The 17,387-nt window shown below is 37.6% G+C and overlaps 1 protein-coding gene across 2 annotated transcripts in view; it reads right to left on the bottom strand.

The window, feature by feature from the left end:
• Positions 1-17,387, bottom strand: part of pcdh11 (protocadherin 11) — a 218,091-nt gene that overhangs the window by 175,086 nt on the left and 25,618 nt on the right. Inside the window, exon 4 of one of the 2 annotated variants that reach the window (XM_066714785.1) lies at positions 10,519-12,525. The exons of the other annotated variant lie outside the window; for it this stretch is intronic. Coding sequence (XP_066570882.1) covers positions 12,442-12,525 — 84 coding nt within the window. The 3' untranslated portion in view covers positions 10,519-12,441. Of the gene's footprint in view, positions 1-10,518; positions 12,526-17,387 lie in introns of those variants that run through there. 2 annotated transcript variants of the gene reach the window in all.

The raw sequence follows: 17,387 nt of genomic DNA, 5'->3' as shown, positions 1-17,387 counted from the left end.
GTTTACATTGGAAACAAATATAGACATTGGTGTTTACAGGGCTACTCCAAGCTCCAGTGTCTGAAATTATGTCCATATTTAAATTGGAAATATAAAATGAAGAGGTTTCATTGACTAAGATCCGTTGAAACCTGCTATCCTATCCCAGTCACAGGAGGTGATAACAGGTGAAATCTGTTCCAGCACAGCCCTCAAAATCAGACTGAATATTCAGGGCCAAAGAAAACCACATTCAACATTCGTACAAATCCTGTTGCCAACTAATAAACATCGATCTGTCCTATGAAAACCAACGGTGTGTGTGTGTGATTTCAAAATGACTGCTGCAACAAGTATCCACCTCTTCAGGTTCATTTCCTTTCCTGCGGATCCTTGTTTGCCAAAACCTCTACAGCTTCGGAAAACCCAGGCCTCGTTTCTCCTCCGCGAATGTGTAAAAAAGCATCTCTTATCCAGGTTATTCTTTTGCTCGCAGCGTTTGATCACTCGTTCGAAGTCTCGAAGTGAAACCGAGATGTCATAAATCAGGTGAAGGCAATGCATCACCCTGACAGCTGACTGGCAGAACCCAAGCCTTTCTAGTTTAATTAAAACAGATGAATTAGCTTAAGTAATCAAAAGGGTGTTCCATCGCCACAAAACAGCAGTGACTGGAGCCACGTCAGGTGCTTTTTTGTAAAGTAGCAAGCGTTATTATGAAACAAAGAGCTCAATTAACAACTGCTTTTATGTGGCCGTAACAGGCCATATTCCTTGTATACTTTGACGTATTTAATTTACTATCATCCATTCATTCATTGTGAAACGCCCCTCCCGAAATGAGTAGTAGAGGCTTGTCGATTTTACAATGCCTACATTAGATCCCAAGCTACCCACGAGACACAGTCATGTTTCACGCTAACACCTGAGAAGAATACATATCAGGTTATAATCAGAATGCAAAACGCTAAGCAACATCACAGCTCCAGCAGAAGACATCGCAATAGCTGGTAACCAGTTCTTCAAGCAGCTGATTACTTCAATGTGTTTCTTTCCATTTTGTTCCTCGGGGAACAAGATTACGCTGTGCACATAAGCGCTTTATGAGTAACTGTGAATCAATCAGCGCTAGTAGTCCTGATGGGTTTCCAAATCAGAACAAGTTCCTAAAAAATGTAAAAAAAAAAAGAGTTACAGGAATTCAGGTATCTGACAAAATATATAAACTCTTCGCCAAAACAGACACGTGCAAAACCTGCTGTGTCGTTTTGTCTGCAACAGGCGCAGATAAACAATCACTTCCCGTTTTCATCTACATGAGGCTGATGGGGTTTGTCTCTGTGACTACTTTTGCACGTCTGGCACCTCTGGGAGCTGCATGAATGTAAATGTGTTGTTCCCCGTGCAACGAGGTACGAAGAATGAAGTAGAAAGAGGTTGAAATGACAAACTGCTTTTCAGAATACAGTTGAATTTAATTTAGATTTATACAATTCATTTATTTACACTCAAATAAAATCCTCACACTGTTTATTAGTGCGTCCTTAACACTTTGACCTTTACAACATCACAACCGTGTTGGGGGGTTTTCTGTACTGTCACAACGACTTTGTCTAGGCAGGTGGCCAACAGGACGAGGCAAGCTGAACTTTTACCTCGTTTGTGTCGAGCCTCCTTTGAAATGCTGATTTGTTCGAGGACAGATTAAAGAGAAGGGAGTTATTTAAATTATATAAAGGTTTTGCAAGGACTAATATGCATCAGCCTTATTATACTTCATCATCATCACGGTGCTGCTCTGACTCTGCGGTGGGAAACTGTCGCAGCCCGAGCATTGTCTCCGCTCAGCTGATTAAAACAGCTTTTTGGCTGAGATAATGTACAGAGATTTACAGTTTATTAGACCCGTGCAATGTGGTAGAGCCATAAATAAAACTCAAGAAAGCAGCTGCAGAAGGCGCAACATTGTTCTTAAATCAAGTTAGAAGAACAGAGTCGTTTCTATCTCAACTTTCTAGGTGACTTTCCCACAGTTACTTCCTGATTTATGATTTATTTAAAATCAAATGAACACATTCAATTATCGGTATCCATAGTCCATTACTTGACTCACAGAGAATGTTTTTTTAAGTATTTAGATATTTATTTATTTATCTATTTGATGCTTCTGGCTTAATAGCTGATCTGAATAATATTTTATATTGTTAAAAATACATCCCTCACATTATACAAATATAGTCCCAAATACATTTTAAAGAGATATTAGTAGATTTGCAGTTGATAGTAATACTTGAAATCTAAAAATCTAAACTCTCCCTCACTCATTTTATCTCTATGTATACATCATGTATACATATATGTGAGAGTGTGTATGTGTGTGTAGTATGTACAAGTTGATTTTACATTGTATTACAATAATTTAATATTTGATTCAATGTTCTTCTTTTGATTGTTTGCTGCTCGTGTTTCTAAAGAGAGCTGGGAAGAGTCTAAGGAGGATGGTAGGAAAAGGAAGCATCTCTAAAACTACCCACATAGTCAACTCTAATTATTCAATGTGCTGAGCTAATTAGAAGAAAATCTCTTGGCTAGTGATGTCCAGTCCTGACTGAAAAAGTTGCCAACTGTAACGTAACAGTGAAGCTGGTTTATTTTAAGAGTTTTTGTTAGCAAAGTAGAGATAAATACAGGCTTTAATAATTTACAAATGTAATAATAAAACATTAATAAAAAAAGCCTGTTTGAGTGTTGCATAACTGTTCTTAGTTTAATTTCTGTATTTGTAAGGTTGATTTAATTATAAGTGATTCAGGTTGGTATGTTTAGCTCTATTATTTAATTGTAGCATGTCTGATACTGCTGTTTTACACAGGTGACGAATAAATATAGTTTAAGCCACGGGAACACAAACAGTTGTTCCCATTATGACGCACTCGATTCCTGTTCAGGCAGGGAAACCACGTCGAGGCTTCGGAAAGTATAACATTTGGCGTGTAGCGACAGCCATTGGCTCTTCAAAAGAGGAATTCGAAAAGCGTCCCTTGTAAATGTTTACACGTCTTCCTTCAATAGCTAGTTCTTTTGATTTTGGACGTCCGCTCCTCGAAAGAGTCGCCTCGCTGACACTTTCTGATTAGCACCCGGCCCAGTTCACTTTAGCTGGCTTTGGATCGGGACTAATCAGGAATTAGGAACCGGCGTGCTCTCTAAACCGCCCTCTTTACGCATTTGAAGGGGATTGTTTCAGGAAGGGAAAAAAAGGCAATTGTCTGCTGTCTCTGATTATCCCCTGGAAAGCCTATAATCTGGCTGAAAGTACTTAAGAAGTCAAGCAGCGAAATAAACAACATTGATTATCATCCACTGTTCTTTTTTTTTCTTTTTTCCTTTTTTCTTTCTTTATTTTCCCCCCCACAGATAAATTGAGAAGTTCTTTTATGCCGGCCCCCCTTCCTGCCATCTGCTTCAGCAAATGTCAGGACAGGATAAATACCCTTGAGTCCTCTATCCCAACCAGATTATCAGTGATTTCAAGATGGGCCTGGGCTCTTATCCCCTTCCAATCTCTTTTGCAAAAGTAAATCAAGAATTCTGTACAGGATTACAGTGATTAGGCCGCGGCAGACAGGGCGAGCAACTTGTTTCATAAGTCGCAGCGGAAGACATGACTTCAGCTCACCCTGGCTCTGTTTTTTTTCTTGATACTCTGCTTTCTAGAATAGCAGAGCAAAGCCAAGCAGATACATGCAAGGTGTCAGATTATCTTTTCGTTCTCATTATCGATTTTACTTATGCAAGTCTCTAAATCTGAGGTGTATGTTTCTTTGAATTGATATGTATGTATGTAAGCATGTATTATTTTACTTTATTTCTTACTATGTGAATTTCACATCTGATGCATTCTGGGCATGTGATTTAAGCTGTAGTGTGAAGTTGGTGGCTGATGACAGGGACTGACATCAGAAGAGATGCAAAGATTTGGAGCAGACACAGACAGTATCAGCGTGGTAAACCAATTGACCCAGGGAGAATCTGGGCCAAAATGAGAATTTTGTCGAGAGAAATGCTATACAGTGATGTACAGGCTTGCTAATAGGAGCTTAGACAAAAAGAAGATGAGACAAGAACAGGAATGTGGGATTAAAAGAAAAGAAACCATTGAATGCCACCCCAAAGACACAGCTGTTTGTAAACTCCTGTACCAGAAGCAACACCCATGTCTGTACATTTGCTGTGATAAATAGTCATGTTTAAATAATGCCTGTGGGAAACTATAGCTCTGTGTTGGTCGTTTCTATGCCACGATGAATATTGAGAGTAAATGCTTATTAATATTCTTAAACATACAGAAATCATAAAATAGAATATGTATTTATAATGTTTGTCATTTGAGCAGTCTGAGTCAGCATAAATCTGACAATGCTAACTGTTGCATCCCCTAGACAAGAACTCAATAGCATCTGGTCATTTTGATTGCACAGTTTGTTTTGGCCACAGAGGCCTTTGAAAGGAAAATACTCACTCAGACACTTAAGGAGAATAGCACATTGTTCTTGTTAAACTGGAGTATGATCTCATGTTAATGCATGCAATTGTAAGTCAGATCTTCTGTCTAGGTTGCCTGGTGTTATACAGTACTCAGCTTTCTGTCTCATGCTGAATGCATTTTAAAGAGCTCCTGTAGAAAGTGCTTTAAAGAGTGTTCACTAAACACAAGATAAACAGTACTTACTTAAGCAACTTACAACTTTATTTATTTTAAAAAGTAACTCTCTGAAACTCTCCAAGAGATCCAGACCCATGTTTATAAAACGTGAAAGCCAAAATGCACCACCCCTATTTTAATATATAAGAAAGACAAACACTCAGTTTCACAAAATAAAAAAATAAGCATCTAATTTACATCACAATACATCTCCATAGTTACAATGTATTTACATAGTAGGTACTCAGTAACTACATCTTAGTTACTAATAAAAACAGTGTAATTAGGCATTATTACAATGTACTTGATGTGTAAAAAGTGGCACATGTACATACGTACATATACCATTAATATTATTTTACACATTTAGTACATTATAATAATGCATCATTTAAATTAGCACTCTGAAAGACGCTTCCCCACTTCTCTGTCAGTTTTTTATTTATTTAGGAGAAACTGGTCTCAACCACACGCAATCAGTTTTGTTGATGCGTTTGTTTTAACTCCAAAGACCTCCAATGGAAACTATTCAATTACATGATCAACAGGCTGTCCTTTTTAAAATCACGGTGATCTCTTTTTAATGTGTTTCAAATATGGTGTCAAACAGTGTTCATCTTTCAGTGCCTTGTTGAGTGGATTTAATCACTGAAATGGGATCCTGTATACAAGTCCTCTAAAGACAAAACACTAAAGTTAAAGCCACAGCTGCATCAGCATTCAAAAAACAGTTCTTATTGATCCTGTATTTTGAATTAGCTCTTGAAATTAAATAACATTTGGAGAACACCTAGGGAACAACTTCTGTATGTGGCATCTCCCCCGTCCCTGGAAACCTGTTGTGTAAAAGAAAAGCTCTGCACTGATGCATGGGTTACATAAATGAACCGCATTGGAAATAAATAAATAAACTGGAACTGTGCAAGGCAAACTACTGCATTCACATGAGTTTAGTGAGGCACCATTACGTGTGCTATAGTTAAATTACACAGTCTTTTTGTAACATTTCTCAGGTGTTTGTTGCCCACAAAACAATTAGCCTATTTAACTTTCTTCATTACTATATCCCAGTTTCTTTCATGTATTTGAAAGAGAAATACTTCATTGCATTATATAGCTTACAATTAAATCAAATTCGTCTTTCACAAGGGAAATATTCTCCATTCTGACTTAGTAACATAAAAGGCATGTAAAATCCAAATCGGGAGTTACCTAACAAATAAAAAGCAATTGCCATGTGATTATGGTGCAAAACAGCAACAATTCTCAGCAAATAATTACCAATGCCATCAGTGCAATTAAACTTTGATCATACACTTCACAACCAGGGGAATATGCATTATTTAAAACCTCAACTGTTTAGAAGCATAACTCAGAGGCATAACTCTAACATAACTCTTCCATCCGAGGAGAGTAAAATCACATTTCATTGTCAAAAAACGCCAAGCTGGCTTTTGGGGTAGATTTGATTAGCGTGGTAGGAGTCCACACCCCACATAAGAAGCAGAAAAAATAATATAATTATTGAATTATTTAGTTTAGCAGAGATTTGGCAATGGCTGTTCTGAGAAGTGCCTTGAGTACAGCAACAGAGCGTATTCATGTTTCATACACCATTGCACAGAACATGCACAAACTGCACTGAAATTTGCCAGCTAAGCTAGAGGGCTCGGCCACATTATTCCCAGACCATGGCTGCTTCTAAATGTGCTGCTAAACATCCTGTACTCTAACATGCTCTGCAGGGAAGGCCTTTCTCTAAATGTTCCTCCAATGATAAAGAGATGCTCTCCTGATTAAATTAAGCGAGAACAATCCAATGTTTTTTTGTCAATGCCTTTTCCCCCTGAAGTGAAGAAGGTAAACACGTTCTGTTTTTCCAGCACTACGACTTTTATGCATGTACTTTGCAATAGACAGTTGATTTTCGATTCTTTGTCCCCGACACACCCGTGAGAGATTATTGCAAGCAGAGAACAGTTAAACAACGTTAGAAACATGTCAAATGACATGCATATGGATTTAAAAAATGAATAGTTTTCAATGGTGCATTCTCCAGATGTGGTTTTTGTAGGATCAGTTGTAGAAAAGTTTAAGATGAACTAACATTACACTAACTGTATTATCCAATATCTTGGATAATACAAAATGATTTTGCCTGTGTTTGTATATTTCCTGTTGCAAATGAATAATATTTCATTGCTTTCTGTCACCTGGGAGTGCTCACCCTGATATGGTTCAGTGTCACTAACTAGAAGACTTACTGAACCGTGAAGGCTTGACAAATGGCACTGAACCAACATAATCCAGAGGAGCAACATGACAACAGTTCCTGGTTATTTTACCATACAAGTCCACTACATTCTGCTTTGCAGCTGAGTTATTTCCTGTAGATTGGTGCATTATAGTCATTCTGTGTCATTATAACACTTGCTTTACATAATTAGAATTACAATAAACATGGTGCAGAATCCCATCAGTAAAAGCACGGAAAAGCACAATGAAATAACAGGACTCTTTGCACTGCATTTGAAGGAACCAACCTGCTCATTTTAGCCAAACCTGATATTAAAGTAATGCTAATGCTATGTCCATTAATGCCCATTTTATTGCATAGAGAGAAAATTTCACGCAAACGCATTGCATTCGACATTTTTGAGTAAAATACTGAACTCAGAATTAAATTGTGTATAAACACAAAATTACTGGCAACATGGAGAGAGTGACTGGTACATTGTGAGTTAAAATATAATAATTACAAGTATTGAGTTTTACTCCAGTAACATTTGGGTTATTATAGGTTAATGGCTCTTGCTTTTAATTAATGCAAAGCAGCATATTTTGCTGGTAGAGTGTGCCTGCATGTTTAATGAAGTTTAATTTCAGTCCTGGTGCCAAAACCAATTTTTAATGATCATCTTCACACCCACAGCTACATTATTTTCCTAATACTGGAAACTTGTTAAGGGAAGGGATTTATGAATATGTATTGTGTTATTATTAACCTGCTCAGATAGGAATTTGTCGGGCCTCTACAGAACCCATGATATATATATTGTTTTACTTATTTGTTTATAAGATATTCCAAATGGTGCCGCCATATAAAAACATATTTACCCTCTATTTCTCATCCAGTTAAAAGAAATGTGATATTTCACCCAAATACGTACATCTTACATCATTCTGTAGACAGACAGATATATGGATAGATAAATCCATACACTGCTGTAATTAAATGTAGGGATCAATAGATAATACACCGCCAAATTTAAAGGCTCTTAGTTGAAAACATATACAGAAAGCTCATAAATTATGGATCAATATGTCAAGAATATAATGTTCAAAAGTGTTTTTTTTTCTTGCTTCGTTCCTTGTCATACTGAAGTAATGCTGGCAGGTGACCTTTTAATGTCATTCAATACCTTGTGAAAGTCAGTGGAAATTCACACTCATCTACACTAGCTGGCTGCAAATTATCAACATATGCTCCTGGACCCACACTTGAAAAATAGTATCTGCAAATTTGTAATGAACACCACCGAAGTTTCACAAGAACTCCAGACACCCCACTGGAATTCAATCTAACAATATACATCTTCTCTCATGGATTTTGTAAGTGCTTTCATCCTGGCTCAGAGAACACATGAAACAGACGGTTCTATTTACTTCTAGTCGATAATCAATTGTATGTCTATGCACACTTAGGGATATAGGTAACAAACGTTGTGAGTAAAGTATCTGACCCTATCAAGAACAAGACTATATACAGTGTATCTTTCTCAAAGACATAATCGACTGTACAGGAGTTGGAAAATATCATTATGTGTAGCTGCGCCTCTCTTTGTGGCTGGGTAGTGGTTCCAGTAATACTAGAATCATTCATTAAAATATATATATATATATATATATATATATATATATATATATATATATATATATAATATTGATTCAAACAATGAACTTCCATGGTTCACATCATTAAGATCTTAGAAAAACTCAACAACTAATTATGTGTTATGCATGTAACTTTCTTTACAAATTGCCAAGTATAGAAGTTTGACATTTGTGCGCTGGAAAAGAAAGATGTGTGTTCTCAACACGGCTGAGGGGTACTCAGTATATATTTTAATCACGGAGGACATTTTTCCCTCAGGGGACATGATTAGCAGCTCTGTTTGAATCTGAAGTCACTTTGATAGGCCATTAATTTATATCCTATATTCCATCCCTTTAAAAATTCATTTTATATTCAGTATAGTTAATTTGGTACATTTTGCACATATATATATATATATATATATATATATATATATATATATGGGGTAAAACATATAAGGACAACATAACAATGGCAGACCAATTGATTTGAGATTCAATAAGTGTGAAACATAAAAGTCACCTTGTTTACAGCCATTCATTCCCCTTCAAAACTATTCTCCCAATTACTCCACTCAGAAAGTTTGACTTGTTGTGTTAATTTTTTACTTTACTTCCTCAACCTTACAGTGCCTGACTTTTTGATGCACTTTCGTTTGCTTGTTATTGTTTTGCTTCTAAATCCACAAAACTGATAAACATTGCTAATATTATAAACTAATAGTGAGGACAGCTTTTCTTTTTTTAAGCAGATTGGTATATTGTAAACAAGTAAACTACTCTACTTCTATCTAAGCACTCTGTACCAGTCAATAAAAGTGTGCTGAAAGAGTTACAGACAATTATTTTGCTGTCGTCGGTGTTCCAGAATGTAAACACATACCATTGTGCTTTTTTAAATTATTTTATTGTCAGGAATATGCTTAACACTCCTGCAAATTAAACCACTCCTACCAAGCCACACATGAATCCCCTTGTAAACGATTATTCATTGAGTCTTAATTGTCTCGTGTGAAATGTCACCAGAAATGTGTGGTTTACTGGGCAAGTCCAAACAGGTCTTCTCAGCTGTGAGCCTGATATCACCTATAAGGCAAACGGCTGCATCTTTGATTCGTGGAGTGGATGAAAGATTCAGTGAAGGGGGAGAATGGATACACATTGAAATGCTTATTCCAGCAATACTTAAAGAAGGGATATTTTTTGGCAAAGGCAATGAAGACTACTACTGTAGAGTCACACAAGTCTATGTTTTGACTTGTTATTCTGGAGGGAAGTGGGACAAAAATGTATGATATTTAAACTTATCACTCATATAAGTACATATTCGTGTGGCCACAATTGGTAAGAATACAAATTGAGATAGTAATGCCTATTCAGTTTTGGTGTATCTTCCCAATACTTTTTTTTTTATTTTGTTTAACTTGTAAAGAAAATCCTGATAATATCACACATCATTTATGTCAAATAGTGGTTTCATTTTATTTGGCACTATTTATGACATTTAGCTGTGTCTGTAGCTCAAGTGGGTTGTGTAGTTATCACTGTATGTGTGATAATAATAACACTACAACATATGCCATTGCCAGAGCTATGAGAATAACTAACATCTGACTAACTGGCATGTGAAATTTTACAAAAATGTTACTAAAGACATTCAATACAGGTAACCTAAGTATGCAGAAAATGACTTGGAATTATTAATAATGTGTTTTGTTATCTCAGTAAGCCACAATTTGTGTGGATAAGCCTACAATTCAAAAGCTTGAAACAACCTGCCTTCTCTTGCAGCTGAACAGAGAGTGGCGATGAAACAGATTGGGGGATGTTTCACAAGGGAGGGTTTGTGTGTGAATTATGAAGGACTTCATGACTGAATGCTTGGCGTTATGACATGTGCTGAAAAGTCGGATAATTACCACAAATGTAAGAAAGACTCATGGAAATGTGTATTACAATGCAAAAGACTTTAATAAGTTCCAGAAGCCCAAAAATTACATGAACAAAACATTTCGTATGTACATTTCTTTTCTTTTTTTTACACATTGGCAAATCAATTTTAAAATAAGATACAGAGAAGAGAAGATAATCCTTTAAGCTGCATATTGTATTTCACATGATACAAATGTTTGGGGATCCAGTCTTCTCCCCTCACTTAACAGGGAAAACACAAATTAAATCAGAATGACTTGGGCAGTTCTGACTATGTGTTATTTTACAGAGTATGTTCTCACGTGTGGAACATGATATTGTATGGGCTGACGGATTGCTATTGCATTTTAACAGTAGAACAAATCTCTTGTGACGCACTCTGTCCAATGAGAGGGTGTAACACTGTTGTACAGAGCACATAAGCAATCTTTAGGCTCCTATTAATGGATGTGCAACGGACCCAATACAGGGAGTTTTCCTTAAAGCGTAGAAACAAATAAATATATGGAAGAGAATCTTTATCAGATACCCAGCTGACACTTCAGTGTTTTTTTTCTTGGCAAATGGGTAAATCATGTTGAGTCAAGTATCAAATATTAAAGCTTTTTAAAAAAGGTTATTTTTCATTTCCAGATGTGCATTTTTCGAGGGGAGTTGAGTCTATTTAGATTTGTGTGTCTCTAAATGAAAGAGCTCAACTTGTGTAGCTCTGAAACTAGCCTGAATTATTGCTACTAATCTGGAGATCTTTTTTTTTTTCTTTTTCTTTTTTTTTTGGTGTTTTACTTTTACAATAAATTAATAAATACATGTAAATAAATACATACATAAATAAGTGCATTAAAAACACCATCCACCTCCCTAGAGACGGATTAGTTTTTTATTTTTGAGTCACGTTCTTTTATAGTATATTTGCTATATATATATATATATATATATATATATAGTAAATATATAATATTGAATAAATAGTTCATTTAGGTCTTCTGTTCAACAGTTGACTAAAATACACAAGTAAAAAGCACTTTTTTTTTTTCTCTGCAGTTACAGAGATGACTGTGTCTGCCTGCTTCAATGTTGTACATGGATGTCTGCAGCCAGAGCCTTTGCTCACACAAGATCATAACTTGGCTCAAGTTACTTGACTGCATCTTCCACAATACGTTGCCTGTGACTTATTGGAACAGCCTGTAGTGTGCCTGTGAGCTATTGAAGTCTGCGAGAAGTGCAACCCAGACTAGCCCCGCCTCCTAATGCAGGTCATGCATATTAATGAGTTAGCCACACTGTATATTGGCACTCAAGCAGTGCTGTGGGGAGGGATTGCACTGAAGGGGGAATTATGGTAGAATAGTCACATTGTGAGTGGGCACAGAGTCAGCGTGGCAGACCCTGCGGCGCTCATGAGAAGGTCACTGACCCGCAACGAGACCACAGTGGAAATGGGAATGAAAAGGTGGAAAGCAAAGTAGCCATAAGGCGAGTCAAGGGTCAATTTCATTAACCAAGGCAAAATAACATAAAATAAAGTACCATTATGGCTGTGCTAAAATATACATATACACATATAAACATATTTTACATTATCGTTCTGCCTCTTTGCCAAGCGGAGGACCGTTGTAAACAGTCTCCGAGGTTCCAAACTCACATACTGGTAATTCAGATCAAAACAAACAGTCGTCTCTTGTATATATAGGAACAGAAAGACAACAGGAAACAAGACAAAAGCAAAAATCGCCCCCCCCTCCCCCCACCACCCCCAAAATCCACTACAAGAGTTTCGACACTGTTTCAAGTTGGCAGCAAGACGACACGTGAATTTCAGTGCGTTCTCTAAACGGACTCCTTGAAACAAATCTAGGGTCTTGCTTGAGGACTGTCGAACCTTTTCTACTGTTTTTTTCATCTCTTCAGTCAGTGCCTTCCTCTCTCTCTCTAGGTATTGCCAGCTAGAGATTGATTTTTATCCTGTGGGAGCGTGCTGTACCTGTGCCATAGAGTGTGCCATAGAGTGGTGGTTTCAGAGACGTCTCCTGTAATATAGAGAGACAGATAGATATAGGTAGTTTGTAGTTACATTATCATGGAGTTCTGTGTAATGGCTAATCTTAAGTGTGTATTTGTGTACAATAGAAATACAAACTAGATCAATCATTTGAGAGTAAAAAGCATTCTTCAAGGCAATCCACTAAAAATGCCAGGTTTCCTTGAAGAATACCATTTTGCAAAATAATATTTGCCACATTATACTTTTAACCGCATGCAAAACTGCCCTACTTTTTTTTTGCTATTGTCCACCACGCTAACGCAGCACCCACCCTCGTGCTCAAGACAAAAAGACAACCAGCTTTTCTCAATCAGAACATGAATACACTTCCCCTCGCGAAAGAAGGAAAGAAATCATTAAAACGCCTAATGGGGTGCACAACAAACAGACAAAGATCAAGAGCAGGCACTTCTCTACCAGACATTGATTTCAGCATTCCTTACATAATAAAGTAGAAGATGTGATGAAAATATTGTTATAATAATAATAAAGCAAGTCTTTTTTTTATTTTTAATCTTTGAAGTTAGATCAAGACAATTATATTAGACTGCTGTGGGTATTAAAAATCGTAACGTGAATCAGCAAACAAATAAATAAATAAACTATGACTAAACTCGCTAGAGAAATGTGCAAAAGTGGTTTATAGGAGTATATGGGTTGCTTATGCAGCACAAGTTCTCTTCTGTGCTAACAGTTGTCCACCGATGCACATTTGCATATCGGCAGGGTACTTAATGAGTTTCTTAATAGAAACCGACTCTTTGGATTCCAGGCACTTGCGCCAACGCTAGCTGTGATTTCACTAGGTGCACTGAAGCACACATATTGCTGTTTCCGTTTATTTTTTTGCTTTTCTAGCAGAGGGAGTAAAAATGACGATACTACAGGCTCTTTGCATGAACTGAACAGTAAGTCAGTTTGAAACTGGCAGTTAATAGTAGATACAAAATCCAGGAAGTCATTCTGAGAGAATAAAATCATAAAAATGTTTTTGTTGTTGTTGTTATTGTTTTGTTATTCCAGAGCAACATGTATGCAAATTTCCTTTTCATCACATGCAAAAAGGAAATAATGTAGATTATAGGTGGATTCAGACAACAGCCGTTTACATTACAGATCAGAGAGGGGGCTGAAGGGAAGGGATGCATATTAAACAATGTTCAAATGCAGCAATGGGAGGTTAGTGTGACACAAACAATGACCTTTAAAGGACTCCAGCCTGTAAAACATGGTACAAATAAAACGGCTTAGCCAAAGTATTTTCAATGGAAGGATTACATCGATTCGCAGCTAACATGTACTTGTTAGTTTGAGAAATTAAACATGTTTCAATCGCTGGGGCACCTTAAACGACATCGGCCAGTGATGCAGTTTATATGTCTTTCTAAAAATACCCCCGGAGATGTTAGGTTGGCTCCACATGAAAGACTGCCTTGCCTGGTGGCATTTTATGCGTTTCACAATATTCTGCAGTTGTGCACTTTTGGGAAGCACTGTTATTCAAATAAGTACATAAAGTATACGCAAATACATCGTGAGAAAAACCTGATCCAGCCGTTCTGAAGTTCACCGCCTTTTCTTTCTGTTTGTTTTGATGTTGAAAGAACAGAGCAGGAATACAATCACACCGGGTCTAGGTTGTTTCTCTGATGGTATGTAATCATTGAATAGAAACAGAATGCTCCCAAAAAATGTCACAATGTCGCTGTACCAATCAGACTGCGGTCTCCTAGGAGCCACGGGACTGGATTTGGATGTACTGATGTCAGGTCCTGATGTTTACTTACAGATCCTTAAAGAAGTATTGTGTGTGTGTGTGTGTAGGGGGGGTGCAGGGAAAATAGGTTCCTTTCCAAAAATACCCATATCGCTTCATAACCCGTGACACTTCTAGACCATTATAGTTGTGTTCATTAAATGGAAATTAGAACATTCTATTATTATATGACTATTAAACGCAATCAAAGCGTTAGGGTAGTGCAGTTATTGTTGTATTTGTTCTGCAGTTTTGATTTACCCTTTAAGGTAGGGGTGTCAAACTCCAGTTCTGGGGGGCCACAGTGTCTGCTGGTTTATGTTCCAACAGGAGCTTCAAATTACTTAATTAGTGTCATTATTTTCTCACGTAGGCTTATCTAGAACTTTCCTATTTTATTTTTTATAGCCGATACCTTTAAAATTTGTTGATGACTGAAAGCTTTGAACCCACAGAACATTTCAGAGTCTGGAGAGAAGGGAACAATTCATCCAGTTAATTGTTTAATTGGACCAATTAAGGAGCTGGGCTGGAAAGAAAGCCAGCAGACACTGCGGCCTCCCAGGACTGGAGTCTGACACCCTTGCTTTAAGGCATTATTATTATTAAAATGATTGTTATTATAAACATCTACGCTACTAAGGAAAGCTTTGACTGGTTAAATTGCATTGTATGACCTTATATATTCAGCATAAACCAAGGTTTGCATACTAATTCAGGTCTTTAAGGCCTCAACGCATGGGGTGAGTTGGCGTCCAGAGAGATACAATGATGGATGAAGAACTCCTGTCTTAACCTCCTTTTTTATTATTGTAGAAAAGACGAGAGGAAAACTCCTATAAAACTGCTACCCGGGAAATTCCTTCAGATCACCACTACTATATTTGTCCTTGTGCAGCCCCGCCTCTCCTCCCTGGAGGCACCGGGCCCACCTCCTTGAAAACAAGGGCGAACTGAACTTCACAGAAACAAATGACTGCGAGCGAATGGGGCAGCAGGGAGACTTAGATCAATGGTGAAGCCCGTGCTATGGCTACAACTAGCGTTTAGGCTATTTAGGATGTTCATAAGTTATGATGCATAAGTTACCCCCTCCCCGCCATTAATTCTTGAGCATACTGTACTATTATTCGACTAGGAACTCAATTGAAAGCGTATACCACTTGTTGTTTACAACTCTGTGATATCAACCTATTTACAAATACAAATAGAACAGAGCTCCTTCCACAGACAGCATGTTTTTCTCAAGTTTTTGTTTGGTTTCGTCAGACAATCACTCTTTGTACTGTGGCCTTTAAGCTGTGTCAGTCAGTGAAGAAGCACAAGAGTTAAGAACGCCGTCTCCAAACATCCTACGAGTCTCAAAATCCAGTGCAAAACTAAACCGGTTGAAAAACGACTCGAATGCATGCAGCGCATATACGCAGTGTCACTGCTTTTTGTTGTTGGCTGCTTTGTTTGTATTTCAGGATTGTTTATATCTGTATTTATTTTATTTCAACAAACATCAATCGATGTAGAAAATAGCTGTTTTATTAGAGGTAGCAAGCTGTGCCGTAGCCGCGAAATATGCCAGCTGGTAAAAAGCAGAGTCAATAATATTTGAAGCTGTAGTGTTTTGATGGACAAATAGTATTTACACAAGATTATAACCTTACGCGTTCAGGAAGAGGACAATTTAACAAAACGGGGGCAAATGTGTTTTGACTAGTTAATGGTGAGTACCTGAGCTGGAGTGGAGCCGGCAGATTGCAGAGCAGAAACTGCAATGCAGGCGGCTTACATTGGGTGAGAAAAAGCAGGGGAGAGGGGAGCTGTGGAGCCAGGCAGTTACTGTAGAAACCCAGAGAAAAGGACCTGTAATAATATTCAGATAAGATAGCTTCTGATTGCTGGGAAGAAAGGCCACTAGATAGGATCTGAACTCAGCTGCAGCAATTCCTAATGGAGAAATCAGACCAGTTTAAGGAAGGGGAAATTGAAATGCAACTACAGCGGAGAAGTGTAATGTATTATTAGTATTATTATGGAAGCACTTGTTTAATGTGTCATGACTATAAATGCGGCATTCAGTTAAAAGCAACCTAGAGCAACCATTTGCCAGAGGGAATAACCTTCACAATCGCAGGTTGAGCAACAAAGGGCAACAGGATTGCAGTAATTCAGTAAATCGCAAATGGGTCTTTTTCTCTTCACCTAAATCCTGCCACCGGTTTGACCATTATACTCAGACAACCAATCAAGCAATGAGGCTCTTGTATATGTTTATATATAAATGTATATAATTAAATTGACTTGATCCACCCCCGCCCCCCACCAAACCCTCACTCAGTTGCACAACCTTGACATGATACGGGGAAGTAAAAAGCAACAAAAAACTAGATTCTCACTCAATCCAATCGTGAACTAAACCATGGCAGGTCACAGTGACCAGTCGTGACGCATCGTTTCCTTTTGGGGTGAGAGGAGTGAAATCCAATCACCTTTTGTAACTCAATTACGAAACAAAAATGTATTGTAAGGGATTTATTGACTGTTCTGCCCCAGGGATTCTTAAATGAATAAATCCTTAGGTTGATTACCAAATACATTTCCAATTCTCTAATTGTTATGAGGCCACGGGACACTTTAACAGAATCTGCCGTGCTCCCTACTCCACTTTCTGTGCCTCATTAATTCAAAGTCAAGGCTTTAAGTAATCTTTCCAAATCACTTGCGATGTGCTTCTCAATAAGCATAGAAGCCTACAGAAGAGAGGGGGAAAGGTGGACCATCTGGCCTAATACCCTTTTTGCTCTTTCATCAAGGGATACCAGGGTACTAAGAGTGTTTATTTTATTGTAACTCTTAAATTGCAAAAAAAAAAAAAACATGTTTTTTGTGTTTGTTTTGTTGTGGGGGAGTCAAGTGGATAATAGTAGAGTATACAAGGGCAAAGCTTTTACTGCTCAGACTTGTGATCCGTAGAAAGGTCACCCAGTGTCTTATACACTTTGAAGCAGGAAGTAAAATAATGTGATAAACACACATTAATCACGGAGGGGTTTTCACCGGCCCTTTTCTATGGGTGGGTGGCGTTCATAGGGAACTGA

This window comes from Amia ocellicauda, chromosome 10, assembly GCF_036373705.1.
Source record: "Amia ocellicauda isolate fAmiCal2 chromosome 10, fAmiCal2.hap1, whole genome shotgun sequence".
NCBI classification, from domain to species: Eukaryota; Metazoa; Chordata; class Actinopteri; order Amiiformes; family Amiidae; genus Amia; species Amia ocellicauda.
The sequence above is the reverse complement of the archived record's forward strand: the minus strand, read 5'-3'. Positions and strand labels throughout refer to the sequence as shown.